The sequence below is a fragment of the Vespa mandarinia genome, chromosome 10 (genome assembly GCF_050613455.1).
Source record: "Vespa mandarinia isolate Hongniang chromosome 10, ASM5061345v1, whole genome shotgun sequence".
Classification (NCBI taxonomy): domain Eukaryota; kingdom Metazoa; phylum Arthropoda; class Insecta; order Hymenoptera; family Vespidae; genus Vespa; species Vespa mandarinia.
In genome coordinates this window covers 2,005,452-2,024,529 of record NC_140819.1, presented here as the reverse complement: position 1 = coordinate 2,024,529, position 19,078 = coordinate 2,005,452, and the positions used below count along the sequence as shown (strand labels likewise).

At 35.8% G+C, this 19,078-nt stretch overlaps 2 protein-coding genes across 2 annotated transcripts; both read left to right on the top strand.

Moving 5' to 3' along the window:
• The first annotated feature begins 10,131 nt into the window (after nucleotides 1–10,131).
• On the top strand, nucleotides 10,132–12,117 carry LOC118444738 (uncharacterized). Its single transcript, XM_035873293.2, has 3 exons — nucleotides 10,132–10,488; nucleotides 11,437–11,688; nucleotides 11,772–12,117. The coding sequence occupies exons 1-3, from the start codon at nucleotides 10,251–10,253 to the stop codon at nucleotides 11,999–12,001; spliced, it is 720 nt and encodes a 239-aa protein (XP_035729186.1). The 5' UTR covers nucleotides 10,132–10,250; the 3' UTR covers nucleotides 12,002–12,117.
• A 4,496-nt stretch (nucleotides 12,118–16,613) lies between these two features.
• LOC118444737 (uncharacterized) lies at nucleotides 16,614–18,538 on the top strand. Its single transcript, XM_085659772.1, has one exon. The coding sequence runs from the start codon at nucleotides 16,677–16,679 to the stop codon at nucleotides 17,508–17,510; it is 834 nt and encodes a 277-aa protein (XP_085515898.1). The 5' UTR covers nucleotides 16,614–16,676; the 3' UTR covers nucleotides 17,511–18,538.
• Nucleotides 18,539–19,078: the final 540 nt, after the last annotated feature.

The following is a 19,078-nucleotide window of genomic DNA, read 5'->3' as shown; positions in this document are numbered from 1 at the left end:
AAAAGGGAGATTTTAGTTTGGCACGGGCGAAGCGTGGAAGCCGCTTCGCCGCTACGGGGGTCCTTGTTAGGGCGAGGAACGACGACACGCAATCGCGTTCTCTAGGGTACCCTTTCCCTTTTTCTCTTCCTTTCTCTCTCTCTTTTTCTCTCTTACTCTCTCTCTCTCTCTCTCTTTCTCTCTCTCTCTTTCTCTCTCTTTCTCTATTTCTCTTCTTCTTCCTTTTCGACGGCATGATCGTAACGTCGCGCTCGTTACCGCGTTACCGCCTTTTTCGCTCTCTCGCTTTCTCCGCGGTTACTCCATTTTCTCGTCGTTTACGTTTATCGTTCCTGATTCCCCTTCTATTCCTTCTATTCTTACGGTGGTTTGCGGTCATCTTAGTCTTCCAATGATATCCTATGACAACGACGTATATATTTTAATTCTTTTCCCACGCGATCTGTTTACAAACGAGGAATGTTTATTTAGAATAAATAAAAGTTTTATGTTTTAAGTTAAAATAACTGCTTTTTCTTTTGTATAGAAACAAGTGAAAATTATTTTCGATTATATTCGTAATTTGAAATATATTTCGAATGTGTACGATGACAGGTTTAACTAGTTAAAGTTTATTTCGATCAGACATATTTTCAATATTTTCGATGGAAACCTTTTTTTATTTTATAAATTTCACATATTTTTTTTTTGTCATTTTGATAATTAATGTCGTACTTTAAATAAAATAATTAAAGCAGTATGTTACTCTTCGATCATAATACTTTTTACTTAAAAAGTGTTATTTATTCGAAAGCAAAAATAATAGCGATAATTTTTTAAATACAAGTATTTCCTATGAAACTAGTGAGCAATGATATCAATTCATGTTATACCTAGTTGTGACGTATCCAGTGTTTATCGATGCGCATTTATTCGATACCTCGAATAACGAGTTCGCGGTGAATATTGAATGCGACACCGATGTTCTACCTGTCAACCTGTTGTAATTTGTTATTTTGTTCGTTAAACAAGGTAAGACCCAATTAGGATCTTATAGAAAAGAACGGTCACTTTTTAATTAAAGCAATAAAATACTTCGACTAATCGATTTCAAGGTAAATATTGTTAATGTCGATATTAATGATATTAGAGAAAGAATTGAAAGAATCGCTATTTTTCACAATATCTATATTTATTTTATTAATCTTATATATTAATATACATAGATCATATAAATGTACAGGATCCTAAATATTATATAATATATAAATATAAATAAATATAAATAAATATAAATATAAATATTATATAATATATATAAAAACGAAGAATTCAAGATTTTATCGTCGAAGATATTCCGAATTGAAGTCGATATATCTCTAACTGTCATTCAGACGATTGCTAGAGCGACGATTCCAGAACCGATTTATCCATCCGTCTCCGTTGGATCTTTGGATTTCTCGAGTGACTATATAGCAATGTAGTAGTTCGTCGGATCGATCGGAAGAGCTCGTTCGAGATTGAACGAGAAAACGGTAGTAGATTTGGTCGGTACATAGGCAGACATGGAGTCGATGCTTCTAACAGGCAAACCAACATGCAGATAGTCAAGTTGTTAGGTACGTAGGTAGGTAGATAGGTTGGTAGGTATGTTGGTAGGTAGGTAGGTAGGTAGATAGCTAGAATCTACGTAGATAGATAGGCAAGCAAGGTAGGCTGTATTAGGCCGTTTGGCTGCCTGACTGGCTGACTGGCGGGATGGTTGGCTATCGAGCGACGCCGATGCAATTCCAATTCCTGGCTGTCAGCGGCAGAGCTGCGGGAGACGCGTCCATTCGTGATCAGCCTCCCGTGAAATCCTGTGCCTCCCCCGGCTCTCCCCGAATGAAACCAACTTCGCATCTCTCCCTCTCTCTCTCCCTCTCTCTCTCTCTCTCTTTCTATCTCATTCTCTTCCTGTCTATTCTTGTCTCACTTTATCTCATCTGTTGTCTCTTATTCTTTACCATTTACGATCTCTTTCTTCTTCTTCTTCTTCTTTTCTCCTTTATCTTCTTCTTTTTCTATTTCTTCTTCATCTTCTTCTTTCTTCGCTGTTTTATCTCTTGATCTATACCTCTTGCACTCTCTTACTTTCTTATTATATATATATATATATATATATATATATATATATATATTAATATGATATATATATATATGTATATATATATATATGTATATATATATATATATATATATATATATATATATATATATACATATTAATCCATCAAACGTGTATCTTCTATCAATTCGGTTTTTTCTTCTTTGAGAAATCAAGGATTTTAAACTGTTCTATTATCATCGACATTGTGTCAATATTAACATCAAAATGAATCCTAATTGAGTATTCTAAGTCAATGTATGATCACACCAAGTTATTCATTTTATTTCGAAGAATTATACAGGTTTCTTAAAATATCTTTTGGATTAGGTGATCACCGAACGGAAGAAAATCGACTTATAACAATTTACAACGTTATTGTTATCGAGCAGAAAGAAAAACGGATAAATCGTTTCATACGTACCTCTGGGCACAACATTTATCTTTTTCCAATAATACATCCTTCTCATCGTCGACGTTGTTGATGCACGCACGTAACCGTAGCTATATATATGTTTATACATTGAAATACTTACACATGAACATATACCAATGTAACCATTTCTTTTACAGAAGATTCGCGCTCGATGCATTCGGAAAAAGAGGAGAAGATGTGGAAGAAGAATCACAGGGGTTGAGGAAGAGGAAGGCGAGGATTCGAAAAAAAGGAGAATGAGAAAGAAAGAAAGAAAGAAAAAGAAAGAAAGAAAGAAAAAGAGAGAGAAAGAGAGAGAGAGAGAGAGAGAGAGAGAGAGAGAAACCCTTATAACGCACGACAATCCGGCGGCTTCGTTTGCTTCGATGGCTTTTAAAAGATCCCCCGAGATTATTACTTTTTCCTTTTCTTTCATTTTCATTCTTCTGTTATTATTTCAGAGGAGCGAGCGGCCCCGCTGCCGATGGTACCGGTGTTGCCTCCACCAACGATGACGTAGATCCTGGTGTTTGTTCGTGCGTGTGCACGTACGTGTAGTATACCTACCGGCAACAGCCGTTGTCGACGTGTTCGTCTCTCTGGACCAGGTTGAGCTAGGCCGAGCTTGTGCTGGGTTGGATGCGTGGAAACCATGGACGACTTTGGGTAGGCTCGTTGGTTTCCCGCCGCGACTATCGGCGCGCATTCAAGCTCACCGTCATGGAAGTAACGTCGGGACAACGGCAGCGGCCTGAACGGGAATGAGGACGGAGGATGGAAAGAGAGATAGAGAGAGAGATATATATATATATAGAGAGAGAGAGAGAAAGAGAGAGAGAGAGAGAGATAAAGAGGGAAAGATTGAGGGAGAGAGGATGGAAGGTGGAGCAAGGCAACACCAGATGCTGCTAGCCTTCCCGTTCGCCCCTTTTACTTCTATCTCGTGCCGATACTTCTCTCGGCTCTTTTGCCTCTTCATTGACGAAAAGCGCGCGTATGCCGCAGGTGAAAAGAACCTTCATATTCTATCTCTTGATCGATACGTTGGCTAAAAGCTGATTTCGATCTGTACCACTTTCAAGATTTAAAACTGTTTTATGTCTCCTTTCAACTGTCTTATCAAATTTTCGACGATTTCAAACTATTATTTATATTTCGTTTCTGATCCAGCTGGATTAGATAATTTTTTTCTAGATTCACTTATATTAGAATTGTATGCATGTATTCTTATACATATAGGTTGATATGCTTATCGTTTTTTTAATCCATTATGAGTGCCATCTGCCTGTTCATATAAATCGATGATTTAGATTAAAAAAAGAAAATAATAAAGCATGTCCTTCGTGTCTATAGCATCTCCTGAAAATATGAGAAAGGGAGAGACAGAGAGAAAAAGAGAAAGAACGATGAACTCTATGCTTTCGTGATCTCCTGCATCACAATGTAGGCCGCAAACCACAATGGCAAAAGCCGAATTTCATTATTAACTCCGAGCGATTTCTTACAATGGTAGATTTAGTAAGGGTTGTCCCATTATGTTCGGTTCATCTCACTCGAGGTGCAGGTAAGTACAGGTGTGGATATCGCGAAGTTAAATCCGGTAGCCAAGTAAGAAGGGGACGGTTCGAGCGTGTATAATCGATCTCTTTTGTTGGCCGGAAGGCATCGAGGTAGGCGTGTTAATAAATTTCTTGAACCGTTAAGGTTCAGACTAAAGAAACGAGATCGATCGAATTCTTTCGTTTATGTCTACGCCCCCGTTTGGATCTAATGTAAATTTGATCGAGCTAATAATACCGATTACATATTTATTTTTATAATAATAACTTATTTTTTTTTCCTTTCAAGATGACATAGAATATTTTATTGCACATATGAAGTATAATGATCGTACTTATATTTTACTTTTAAGAAACAAATTTTGATAATTTGTAATCACAATGACTTAAAAAAACAAAAAGATTTCCTTTAGATATAAGAATAAAGCGAATGAAGAGAATCGTAATCTATTGTAGTTTTCTCTCTTTCTATCGTTTACGTTACCCTCGAGATTACCTAACTCAGTCGACGGCAGCCACGGGTCGCCGTCATTGCCAACCCAAGTTTATGGCCCAGACCGACGCCCATAAACTGTGCAAATGGTAAATCTACCGTAAGATCATCCCAGCCGAAAATGATGTATCGTGGGTTCCGCGGGACGTATACAGAGAGCCGGCCAAGCTACCGGCTTGACCTCGCTTTTCGTGGCTCGTGACGTTGTGCGAGGAAAGGGGAAAGTAAGAGAAATTCGTGAACCGGGAAGAGAGAGTTACTTGTTTCAACGAAGCTAACTCGGCCCCTCTTATTTTTCCTTCGTCTTGTCAGCATCCATGTAGTGAGATCTATAATATGTTCAACGTCATAAGATTGAAATCAGCACTTTCTTAATATATCTTTGATGTTGAAATTAAAGAAATGTATGAATGTTAATTCAAGTTTAAAATGTATTTTCATGAAAATGAATCAATAGATTTTAATTACAAGATTATAAAATCTCTTTGTTTTCAAATTGAATATTACGTTGAGTATGGATCGGAGTTAATCCTTGGTACGTCTATGAGCAATACGATGTCGATGTCAGGTGAAGATGGGGAGAGAGTTAAGCAACGAGGAGACGTGCCACCAAAGGGAAGGTATAGGTAATCGTCGATCTACGTACGTACGTGTCAGCACACGTGCAGTTTCGCACGTACACCAGTCGTTGCTGTCGATGGCTTTGCCAGATTGATTACTACGCTAGAGCGATAATTTGTCCACGGGTTGCTTGCGAAAAGCCGAACAAGATGTTTAATACGAGAGAGTGAGAGAGAGAAAGAGAGAGAGAAAGAGAGAGAGAGAGAGAGAGAGAGAGAGAGAGAAATGGATGAGAAAGATGATCAATACAAGATCTTCTGGTTTTTCATTTCCAATAATTTAAATAATTCATGAAACAATTGCAATGTTTAACAAGCAATTATATTTACAGAATGAATGATTTACTTCAATTTCGGGATTTTTTCAATCAATTTATTCTCTTTAGTTATTTTCTATAAATATCAAGAAGATATTTGTCAATATCAAAAAGATTAGATTTATTTTCCGAGATAGACTATTATATAACTTTTGATGTAGAAGTATCACGTTAGTGTAAACGTTAGAAATGATACTCTCAATAAGTTTCATGGACCACGAAGGAAATGAAACGGAGGATCAGTCTCTGGTATTACCGCGAGGATATAAAACGTAACTTTTCAAAGCTTATCTTTGTTACAGAGCCGTTACATAATGTTCGACTTAACCGAATAGTACGGGTTGCCAATTTATTTCCGCTTCGACCGTTTGAATTGTCAGAAGTATTATTTCTCCTTTTCTATCTTCCAGTTATTTCAACTAAATTTCAAAGTTGTGTTATTAAAATTGAATAATCATTATTTTTATAAATACATTGAGTTAGTTTCACAATTATTTGTGATTATTCATATATTGATTAATTTCTTGTATATCGCGGATTTATTATTCATAGGCGATCAAGTTCGAAGTTTATGAAATTTCATACTTGCTCAATTTAACATATAAAGTAAACCCATATTGCGGTTGGCATCTCTATTGTATCTACAGATAAAATAATATATATGCGGGATTTAGAAGGACCAATGTGTTATGCATTCACAAATGTCGCAAACTATTTCTCGTGATTAGAAACCAAATGAAAATTAAATCGATCGGCCATTACGCCGATTGATTCACTCCTAGGAAGTGCGCTAAACCAAGGGATTTATGTTCTCTCTTAATTGCTTGGCTTTCTCTCTCTCTCTCTTTCTCTCTCTCTCTCTCTCTCTGAATTGCTCGCCTGTCTTTGTCAGCCACCTACATCCCATCGTCCTAACGTACGAACGCTATTATCCGAGGGGCTATCGTCCTTACAAGATTGCTTAGACGTCGAAAGGGAGGGACCAATCGTTTTAGCAACGTGTATGAATTAGTAGGAATTAATTGCTATTGGGGATAAGAGTGGAATGATATTAATTGATAGTTTATCTCAAACAATTCTTCTTTTTGATTTTGTTTTATTTATTAGATAAACTACTAATGGGATCTATTTTTGTTAAATAATATATTTTTGTATTTATTTACTACAATTATAATTTATATATACGTATATATATATATGTGTGTGTGTGTGTGTGTATGTGTGTGTGTGTGTGTGTGTGTATGTATGTATAATTTGTTAATATTTTTTGTATTTTATAAATATACAATTACATAAATTACAAAAAACTATATTAAAGTAATAGTCACTTCATAGCAGATATCAGTTCAATTATTTTCGTAAATTGAAACTTTTAGCAAAATTCTTTATAGTGCTAACATCTGTGTATTCTGATACTAATTTCAATTTTCAGTATATTGTGATATAGATAGCAATGATATCGATTGTAGATAATTTGGTTGAAGTCTTACCAACAAACGATTATCATTATGAATGTTACCGATAGAGTAATATCGATATTGTTAATTCAGTAATATAATTATCCATCGAAATATTCTTATAATCACACACATACATAAAACTACATACCACATAAAATTAAAATACAATTATTATTTGTTAGAATTTTATTAACAGATTTTATAACAAATATTACATATACTTTTACGTCGGTATGGAAGCCAGTCGACGTTCGATGCAAGTACCATGCAAGGCGACTATTGATTTTTATCGTGGGTATTAACTTCTACTGATACTATCGCTAATACCTACTGTTGATAATTCTTAGTATTATCTAATATAACACAAAGATAGTACATAATACAGATTACTGTTTTATTTATTGTAGGTATTGTTTATACCCTGCTCTTTTACTTTTCTGGAGATGAACATACCTATTACTAGTAAAGGATTGACTTATCAAAAGATTTAGAAATTTACCAAATTTTGATTATTGTTGAAGAAAATAGAACGTTTCTGTCGTATCATATTTTATCTGTATCCATGATTATTACTAAAATTGTTTTTTAATAACATATGAGATTTCAAGAGTCAATATACAAAAATATATTCAATATATATCAATTATAGCGGTATAAAATTTTATTTAAAAATTCTTAATCTTTAAATTTTATCTTTCGTGCATTTCATAATAAATAATACGAGAAAATGCAATTTTTGGAACATTAAATTTCTAATTATATGATGACAACACAAACGACTGTGCATTCATCCGTCTCAATATCCGACTAATATATGCCAATGAGATTACCTTTACCCGCTCTCTCAAGCTAATCAGTATGCGAATCATGGGTTAGCTACCCCTTCAACTCTCGAAGCTTTAACTCCAGGCTGAAGCCAAGTCGTTGATCGTATCTTAGGGTGGGTGCTGTTACACGTGCTGACTTTTGATCTCAAAACTCATAATATTCAGCGATTTAAGGAAACGGAATATTTGATCGATCGAGTCACAAAATTCTTTCCTTTGACAATTTGAAGGAAATTTGAATATTTGTACGTGACTTAGAGAACAGGATTGAAGACTATAATCATTTGAAAAGTTTGTTGTCAGTTCAGCGATGTTATCATAAGATTAAACTCAACCAACGTTATAATTCTGTAACAATATAATTTATTTGCCTGTTCTTTAAAGATGACGTATCAATTTTATTACAATTTACATACTAAATTTGGAATAAAAATATTTATATCGAAATGTAAATGGTTATCGCTTAAAAATATTTCTTTATTATTTTAGAACGAGTCGTAATCAATGTAAAATACGATCATAAAATAAATTTCTGCAATTTTTTTAAGATGTAGCATAATGAACATTGAGAGAAGGGAAGGACAGTAACGCGTGGATGGTTGTAGCACGGCATAATGCAACATTCCATCCAAGATTTTCAAATTAGTGGATTATCTCAGTTGAAACTAGCTGGCGCTACAGCTATATAAGGCGCTTAACGTCCCCGACACCGGCTGCATCAAGTGGTTCACACGGTGTTAAGCGTAATCATCTCGGCTTCCTCCTATTCTCTGCGTAGCTCGACTTAGACGAGGAAGGAGGGTCGCTTTGCGATTTACTACCGGCTTGCGGTGACACTGACGAACGGCAACGGTACGCTGACATGTCTCGTACCGCAGTATCGGCAAGGATACTGAAGGAAGAGGATTGCAAAATGGGAAAGAGGGAGAGAGAGAGAGAGAGAGAGAGAGAGAGATTTTCGAAATTACAGTGAACGTGATTTCTATGAGATTTCTTGAATAAACGATTACACTTTATAAAATAGTTCTGGCATTTAGGATCCTTTTTTGTTTTCACAGGAAATTATATAATAATTATGAGATATAAAAAAGAGATTTGTGTGCCGAATTCTTGGATAAGTAATTTTTATTAAATATAAATATGTAGAAATCGGATGAATATTTTTATAAGAATGTTGAAAATGAATTAATAAAATAAAATTTTAAATATCTCGTCCTAAAATAATCATGAATTTTGTTATGACAAACGTCGAATGATAAATATTATTTTACATTAATTTGAAATTTTATTTAAATACAACATGATGTTATATTTGATCCGATAACGCAATGGACTAATGTTCGTGGAGACTAATAGAGCGAAATTACCTTCTCGAAAAGTCTGAGGTAATTTTGCATGAAAAAGTTAGACTGAAATCGAGAGTTGCTTACGTAGATACATCCATTCGTGCGTGAAGAAATATTTCTTCAGAGCGAGTAACTAACTAGCATTATAAATAATAAGAAAGGAAGTCTTTCTTTTCAACTGTTCTTTCTATCCCACAATATCGCTTAAAATTTGATTGTCCTTCTTTCTAATACATTAAATGTGCACAAAACAAAATATATATTATGTGTAAGTATTTCTTAGTATTTATCCTTTTTAGAAACAGATTAACTAACAACTATAAATAATAATGAAAGTGAATAGGTATTAAATGAATAAAGTCTACCGTGTTTTCTTTATTCAATTTATATGTATAACAACTTTTAAACTACTAATTTTAAATATAAACCTAAACTATTCTTAAAAGTAAATCTCTGTAATTATCACAATGAAATATAATATAGATCCGTATATTAATTTCTTGTTCACAAGTATGGTAATCGATATACAAATGCACGATTGGTTCGCGCAGATGATAAGGGAACGGTCAATGACCGCCGCGATGCTATTATCGTCATCGAATATGGAAAGTGCGAAATCGATTGTATGATACGTTTGGTATAGATGTGATTGGTTGTCCAGCTGATCGATAATCATGCTGATAATATCAAAAGCAAATAATTCATAAAATTTTAATATAAAAGGTTCGGTGGTTTATAATCTATGATTATGAATCTTCCATTTGTTCGCTTTTTTGATTCGAGTTTAAATATGTTCGAATTGGATAAATCGAAGACGTTCATGAAACGTTGAAAAGTAGGAAGCGATCGAACGACGAGATCGCCTTTCACAGCGAAGAAACGAGAATCGATCTTGCGAAATCGATTTGATATCCGTCGCGTCGATTCTTTGTGTCCCTTCCTGTCGAAGGAAAATTTCTGCGAGTCTTTAAAGTGGGAGAAGATATAAAAGTCACGGACAGTCTCGAAAGCTTAACGTCTTTGTCGATCACGAAAATCGTCTAGCCGTTGATCCATAGATCGAAGTAGAGCCAACGTAACGGAGAAGGATGCGTCGAAAAACGTACGAGTTGTTCGTTTCATTTCTTATTCTCGGTCATTCTTTGGGTATGCCCATGGATTACGAAGAATATCCGATTCTCGATGAAGACATGGCGTCCGTCGGGTCCTTCAAAAGAGAGCTACGTCAGTCGATACCTTTAAAGTTCCACTCGGAAGTCGAGGATCTCGCGAAAGCTGGAAATTCGCCGAAGAAGGACTTCAAAAAGATCGCGAAGAATGCGTCTGGTAGGTCCAATGATATTTCCGTGCACGTTAATGATCGACCCTTGAAATATTAGGAGAAATTCATCGCCGATAATGATCCTGGTTATTTAGTTATTTCAAAGTTAATTATAGATATCGCAAAGTATTTTCTTTCAAAAATGAAAGTTATCAATTTCTATCTAGGTCAGGAATAATTTCATACAGTAGATAAAGTTCATTATTACAAGAATAACGAGAATCTCTCTTTCTCTTTCTCTTTCTCTCCCTCTACCTCTCCCTCTCTCTCTCTTTCTCTCTCTCTCTTTCTCTCCCTCTCCCTCTCTCTCTCTCTCTCTCTCTCTCTCTCTCTCCCTATTTCTCTTTCTCAAAACGATTGTCACATTCCAAATGAAACGTCGAGCATGAGTAGCATTAGCTCAATCTGTCGGAGCAAGCATCCCCATTAAGACCAGTTTCCTTTCCGAACCAGAGACCAATTTAGTCGACATTGAAGAAACTCGTTCGAATTTAATACTTCGATCGAGGGAAATGAGCCACGCCCTCGTCGATGTCTCCTTGGAGACGAATAAGATTCGCGACGACATTGACGTTGGTTGGTAGCTTGTAAAAGCTTACCGACGTTAAGATCTATTCGAATTGGAAATTCGTATGAAATTACGCGGACCGTCGATTTAGGATTTATCATGGAGTCAGGAGAAATTAGAGCTTTCTGAAGCTCGGAGGATGGGGTCTGTTTGTTCACGCGTCAAAACGGATCGAACTCGTCGGAGGCATTTGTCGAAACGTCAAGACAGATCGAATTCACGTCGCTAGCCACGTAGCTTGATCGAACTCGATACACGTGTTCTCGAGTAATACGGAATCGTTTGAGGAAGGCACGTCTGTAGATCCAATTAATCATCGAGTTTCACGGATGCTTGGTCGAACGGCCGTGTTGACTAACAAGGACCGTTAACATTGTGGTTTTAGGCAAATCGGACGAGGGTGGCTACTACAAGACGTACGGTAGTGATGCAGAGGGCGAGAAGGGCTACTTGAAGGAAACCTATAGCAAGGGTGACCACGGATACAAGACGCTTGACACTTTCCACAAGCAGGATGGAGACAAGTATGGATTCGAGAAACACTTTGCTTACGGCAAAGCTCGTCTTGCCGATGAGACTGACAAGCATGCCGAGCAAAGTACGAAAATAGGAGAACAGGAAGATCACGAAGGTGCAGGTAAGAATATAAAATGATAGAAAGAATGAAAGCATATTTTCGAGCTTTCATTTTTAATGACATAAATAAACGATTTTTCATAGGTACGATCGTCGACAGTCACTATGTGGATAACGAAGGAGATCACGGCAGTGAACATACCGACGATTATGGAAGCCATTATATGGTCGCAGAACCAGACTCTGAGAGTTACAGCGACACTGGCGACGGCCACAGCAAGAATTATTCTGCCGGTAGTGAAGGTTCTTACGAGAGCCACAGCTCTTATTCTTCCGGTAGTGATTCTGGAGGCGATTATGGGGAACATTATTAGTAATATTTTATAATACTTGTTTTTCCTATGTATATATTATTTTATACATCGAATAAACAGATAACGGAAAGAATACGTAACTTATGATCATTCGATTTGAAAATATAACGATCATGTTCTAAAGATTTATTAACTTCGAAATGTTGCGTTTCTATCCAAAATTTTGAATAGTTTCTATTAATTGTAATACAAGCTAATTAAACAATTTGTTCACGGTTTTTGTTATTAGCCGATATTAATTTGTTGTATTGTTATAATGTAACTTTGTTCGAAAGTATGACGGAAATGATTGATCGAAAATCATGAGCATCGTTCAAGAGCATCATTTGATGAAACTCTATATGTCAGCGATGCCTAAACATTCATACGATTAATCATTAACAAATAATCTATCCTAGATTGCTTGTAGTAACACGCGAAGGTGTGATTACGTGAGACAATAAGAATTCACTGAACGTTCTTTGAAATTTACAAGGGAAAAGAAAATTTGCCGTGAAATACGATCATCTCACTTCGTCAATCGATCGTCTTAATGTTTCATGATCTTATTCATCCAGCTTTCATTTCGAGATTTTAAAGACAATTCGCCATTTCGAAATAGTTTTAGATTTACGTTGATATTCACGAGTTAGATGGTTTAGGAAGACACATATCGCTTTGCTGCACGATTCAACCTGACGGATGAAGAATTCGCAAGCGAGCGTTAAAAAGTAGTTTCGGTCACGCGACGATCATGGTGTGAGAGCTTCTACACATATCGCATGGTGATAGGTGTTGCTGGTACCAACCTACTAGTTTCTACGTTTAGCAATTATTTATAACGAGCAAAACTTCGTAGACGTCGCAGATATTCGAGGTAGAGACTGCTTGCACCGGATAATTATACTTCTTTTTTTCTTTTTCATAGTTGGCAAGTGGTATAATTTTTATTTTTGCTTCTTTTTTTATTCTTAACTACTTATACCTAAAATAGAACAAGTTTTAAAAAAAGAACAAATAACATTATTGGGATATATTGTTCAAGTTTATTTTTTCGTTTTTCAATTATGACAACGTAATTCAATTATGAGTAATTCAATTATAACTTTAATGATACGCCAATTTCTTCCAAGGCATTTCCGGTAAACGTTATTTCCTGAGCGCAAACAAATAAATGGGTTTACTACTTGAAATGCTACTATGAAGATCGTCGACTTCTCTTATCGCGATGAGTGGCGATGCTAGATTTCCATTCGACCAACGCTCGGTCGTTAGCCCAGTTTCCCTATCATTACAAAATCCTTAATTTTTAAAATCAACAATGTTTCCTATGACCTTCGTTTCAATTAACATCGTAAAATTCTTTTATCAGAGTGATTCGAATCGAATGGATATCGAGATCTATATGATAGTAAAAAAGGAAGATTAAAGGATATCTTTGGAATAATTGTGTTGACTTTTATTTGTTCAAAAAGGAAGAAAGAAGAAAGAGAGAGAGAGAGAGAGAGAGAGAGAGAAAGATACGAAATTACTCACGATCAGCATCATTCCTCTGCACCGTATCCCTCTCGAGAAAAGGTTGTAGGCTGAATGGGAGCTCTTGACCGTAGAATAGAATCCACGTCGTGGTTCTCCCAGGATTTAAATTAGGAAACAATTTCATTAGCAGCCCAGAAGGTAGCGCGAGTTCCTTTGTTCACCAACGCACAGTCCGCCGGTTTTATTCATCTAGCGAAAATGCGGTAAAGGATGGTTAAGTTGGTAAGCGTGGGAGAGAGAGGGAGAGGGAGAGAAAGAAAGAGAAAGAAAGAAAGAGAAAGAAAAAGAAAGAGAGAGAACCGTCGGTTGGACTTGAATGCAAGGGTGGTGGTTTGGACGAGAGGTTGAGAAGGGTTGAAGTTCTCTCTGCCGGGCCATCAACTGATTGCACACCCCGCGAGACGTTGCCGGAGGGGTTACTGTTGGTGGCATTGCTACGTGGACGGAGAAGGGAAGAAAAGGGTGCACGTAATTAAGCAAATCTCTAAAAGAGATATTCGGATTTAATTACGCGATGTAATTTGACATCGGTTATTCATAGTTGATGCGACGATTAAACCAATTTAAAAGCGGTTTCTTTAAACTGTTTAATTTATTACCTCAAATATGTATTTTTTTTTTCTTTTTTTTTTTTTTTTTGAAAAGTTGTGAGAAACAGACTAAATATAGATGTACAAGAAATTACATCGATTTGTATTCTCTTAGCAAGATTCTTCATTACTCGTTGCATTACGGAACATTGATTTCTTCGAGTACAGTACTATTGTTGATTTCATAAAGGCTTTGAGGTCTCCATTTCGAGAAAGGCAACGATCGTTGGGTAGCATCAAGGGTGGATGACGAAAGGAAGTGGGGTTGGGGTGGCTAAGAACGCGAACAGGAGCGAATTGTCTCGACGACGTTCCACCACTCGTCTTTGGATCCGCTTACAAAGCAGTCTCTCTCTATACGGATGGTCCAAAGCGAACACCATCTAATCTAATCTCCGTTACGACGAGAGATGCCGAGTTCAAATCGAACTTGGCAGAAGCCTTGGCCTCCCGGTTTCTCTTCTTATTCTTTTTCTTTTTCTTCTTATTTTTCTCCTTTTTCTTCTTCTCCTTATATTTCTCCTTCTATATTCGACTTTCCCATCACCCTCGAAGGGATCAAGATAGGGTGCTCGTGCAGTAACCAATCTTTATCTTGATTATGCAGCGCCAACGCCACCGATCCCGGCCAATCTCCAGTCTAAGGCGTTGCCAAATAAGGTCGTAAGGAACCGAGGAAGCTATCGATCACACTGTTTTAGAGCCTGTCCCTTTCCCTTTCTCCCACTCTTCCATTCACTATCTATCCATCTACCTATCTCTCTATCTCTCTATGAATTCGACCAGCTCGTACGATTTGCAATGGAGAACAGGTTCGACGTCCGCCTTTGGATGCGATATGCGAAAGAAAATGCGATCGCTGCAGCGAGTTAATGGCTTCGATATACCTTCGCTTATCGGCCTTTACGAAGCCTTTGAGAATCAATTTTTCTCTTCCCCCGGTCGAACGATAACGTTAATATCTTTCCTTCCTAGTCTTGCTAGATATTATCATTTCGTTGTACCAACTATAGCTGATCGTGTCATGAGAATATCGTTATAGTGTAATAAAAAGTATAGATATTCTAGGAAAAAATAAATTTGAGATTAAATTGATATGACGGAGAGAAAAGTAATTGAGAAAGTAGATAAGAAATATAGCATGCCATTTACATTTTATTTTAAATACTTTTTTATGTAAGCATTTGACAAGAATCATTAATGTAAATAAAAAGAACAAACATTAATAATCAAAATAACTGAAGAACTCGCTCTATGATATCCGTAAAAGTTCGGTAAATTGATGTTAGTTTATGATTTTATTAACAATCCGTTATTTGTTAATAGAAGAAAAAAGCAAGAGATTGAAAGAACGATTCTAAGAAGATCGCAAATATAAAAAGTTCGAACGAAGAATAGAAGCAAGAAATGTCAATTAAATATTTCTTTTTGGCTTCAAATTGCAATATATTCTAAAATCTAGATTCTAGCGTCAACCGTGCTAATTAAATTAAATTCATTACGCTTGGTTATCTCCAGTGCCATTTAATCGGAAATTCGATCACTTTTCCGATTGACTTTTATCAGCGCGCTGTTCCGCATTTTGATCGGTTTTCGGTTTCAATGAACGTTCCGGGTGTTATCGATAGTCGGTTTTGTGGCTAATTATTTAGATACGTTTAACAAAATCGTTGATATTTCAACATGATTACGTCGCGGCACGTGCAGCGGTGACAATTTGTTCGCGTCAGCAAACTGCATTGCATATTTTCTTATTGAACTATCGCCATTTATTATATTGGATAAGATCGTTTCTAATAAAAACGTGAGATTTCTTATTGCAAGAAGACAGATTCGACGCGGTTCACAAGTTTCTGTGGTATTGTGCTAGTATTGAAAAAAAGACCGAAGAAAAAGTGACGATAGAAAGTCGTTTTCATCATTCTAGATACTCCGTTTCGACGACGTAATGCTTGAACGCACCATTTTCGTGGTTGTCAAAGAGATAATTTTTTTGTAAAACTGACGTTTTGAAATGGTGTACATTTATTATGTATATTCATATATAAGAAAACATAGGAACATTTTTAATATGATAATTTGACGTTGTAAAATACGTGTCAAGTTTCCGTGATTATAATTATTGTTATATATTTAGTTAACGTAATAATATATACACTGATCATTGTTTATTATTATAATAATGTATAATATTGGTAATAAAAAATATATAGGAATACATACTAAGAGTTTTTTAAAATGATCGAAATGGACAATAAGCATGTTTGAGTCAAAGTGTACCATTTCTAATCATTTTAAAATAGTATATGAATGGCGAGTATGAGTATAATAGTAGACGTAGTCGTCAATGGGAGAAAGTGTGAAAGGAAGTCGAGTTCATGAAGGCACGTTCGTCGATTCTTAGAGAATCGGAGAACGTCAAATGGAGAAACCGAATAGTCTGAGTGGTCGTACGGAGGAAAGTAAAATCGTCGGAAACGCTCGATCCGTGACGGAAGTAATGATCGAATGATATTTAAGTGAGAACCGTGGAGTTCGAGTTCGTCAGTAGCTGAAGCCGGATGTGAATGGATGTCAAAATGACACGCGTCACGACTCTCCTGCCGATTATTTTCTTTCTTTGTTGCTCCTTTTTACTCCAGAAGACATGTCACGCGAAAGATTTGCAGGCCAAGGTTCTAAATAAACATGTTCTTCCAGTAAGGGATGTTGAGAGTCACATAGACCTAGAAGATGATCTAGAAAGTGCTGCAACAGAGCACAAACAGCAAGGACATCATCATGAGGTTGGTGGTGGTAAGGAACATCATACCGATCATCACGAGGAGCATGGTGAAAAGGGTGACAAAGGTTACAAGAGTCATCATCATCATGATAAGGGTGATCATGGTAAACACGATAAAGAACATCATGCTGGACATCACGAGGAAGACGGTGGTCACAAGAAAAGTCATCACGATCTAAACGAAAAATACGGAGAGCATCACGAGGGGGAAAAGGGTCATAAGGGTGGCAAGTTCGGGGAGAAAAAGGGCCACAAGAAGGGGCACAAGACGAAGGGTTATCACAACAAATTCCATAAAGATGAGTATCACAAAGAGCACAAGTTCTATGATGATTACCATAAGGGTGGTCATCACGAGAAGCACGGTGATTTCCATGGACATCATGAGAAGAAGGAAGGTCATCATAAGAAGGGCGAACACAAACATTCGGGATATAAGGAGGATCATCACGGTAAAAAGGGACATCAAGACAAGGGCCACAGCGACGAGGAACATAAAGGACATCATGGCAAGCAAGGGCACGAGCAGCATCACGCTCATCATGATTCCTATGGCAAGAAGGGTGATCATCATTCTGGAAAGAAGTATGGTTTTAACAAGGATCATAAAGGTTAATTTTTACAACGAAAGACATTTAAAGAGACTCTTAAGTTTAAGAGCAAGAAACTTGAAATAGATGTATTTTTTTTTTTGTAGTTGGTCGTATCGACCTTTCTACGAATGAAAATTTTTAGGAATTATGTAGTACGAAAGAAATAATTTCTTTACTTAACAAAGATTACTATTATTTAAGAAACAATTTATCGGTGATTACTGATGAAATAAACATATGACGATAAATTTTCTTTAGGACATCGAAAGTTAAATTCCTAAAACTTTGGTATAGTTTTTAATTTGCCGGTTGAAAATGATAAGAGCGTGAAAGTTAAAAGTAATAATCGGATATAGGATATATTTAACGCGACTATCTTTAACATGCAAATGTAACATGGAAATGCAAATATTCATGGGCTTGTCCTATCATGGAAGTGGTATTATAACCTTGGCTACATTTAATATTGTTAAGCGTGGATTTTAGCATTTGTTTTCATTGCGCCTCTTCTGATAACGTGAAACTAACGATAATAGTAATCGTAATAATTTACAATGATATTATTGCAACGATAACAGAAATAATCAGACTAACATAATATTTTTGTACGCTTCGTTTCGTGATAATAGAATAATAACATTATCAAGGAATAATTCTATAATAAAATAGAATTTAATATAAAATATTAAAAATAAGATTGTATAAGTAAATATAAAACACATAAAGGATATAATTTAATATCTCTGAGTTTTTTCTTTGATAATGGAACAAATAAGCTTTCTCGTGGCTCATATCTGAACGATAGTAAGTAGCTGCATTACTGTTCAGACGGCAACGCGATATTGTGCCTTATAGGTTTGTCGTGATTTATTGCGAACGTTTTCCTTCAGTAGTTTTCTTACCTCTTTTTTTGAAGTACTCATATCGCAATAAAAAGATTGTGTTGAATGAAAACTGCACAATCGAGATTTTCTTTCCGTTTATTTTCTTCCTTCTGAAAATGAAATTTCACAAATGCTTATAAAACATCCATACATTTTCAAAATGCAATATATATACGACTATGAATACATTAATTTTGATTATAAATATATATATATATATATATATATATATATATATATTATACGTTTTATCGTTTAGTTTAAAGTATGGAAGCAGTCAATTAATTTTTTTGTTCTGCTTTGCAATCATTTGTATCAAAGAAACAAGATATGCCTATGATAATTAATAATCTTTTTATAGGAATTCATTTCAACAAAGAAGAGAACTTTCTACTGAGAACAATCTGAAAATTGTTATAGATCATTGAACGACAGATCTGAAAATATTAATCCGAGACAGTGCTATCGAAAGATATTAACATTTTTTAATTAAACATTTTTATCGATTCGTTCAGGTAATTATACCAATTCGATGACCTACATACCATACCTATCATTATAGGGCGACATTTTTCGTGTTTGGTTCGCCGGATTAAAATTTGGAATTTTGCTCCAGAAAATGACCAACAAAAAGCATTCTCACGTATTCCCCATCCCCTTTATCTCTTTTCTGTCTCTTTTTCGACCCACATAGCAGGATACTCGCT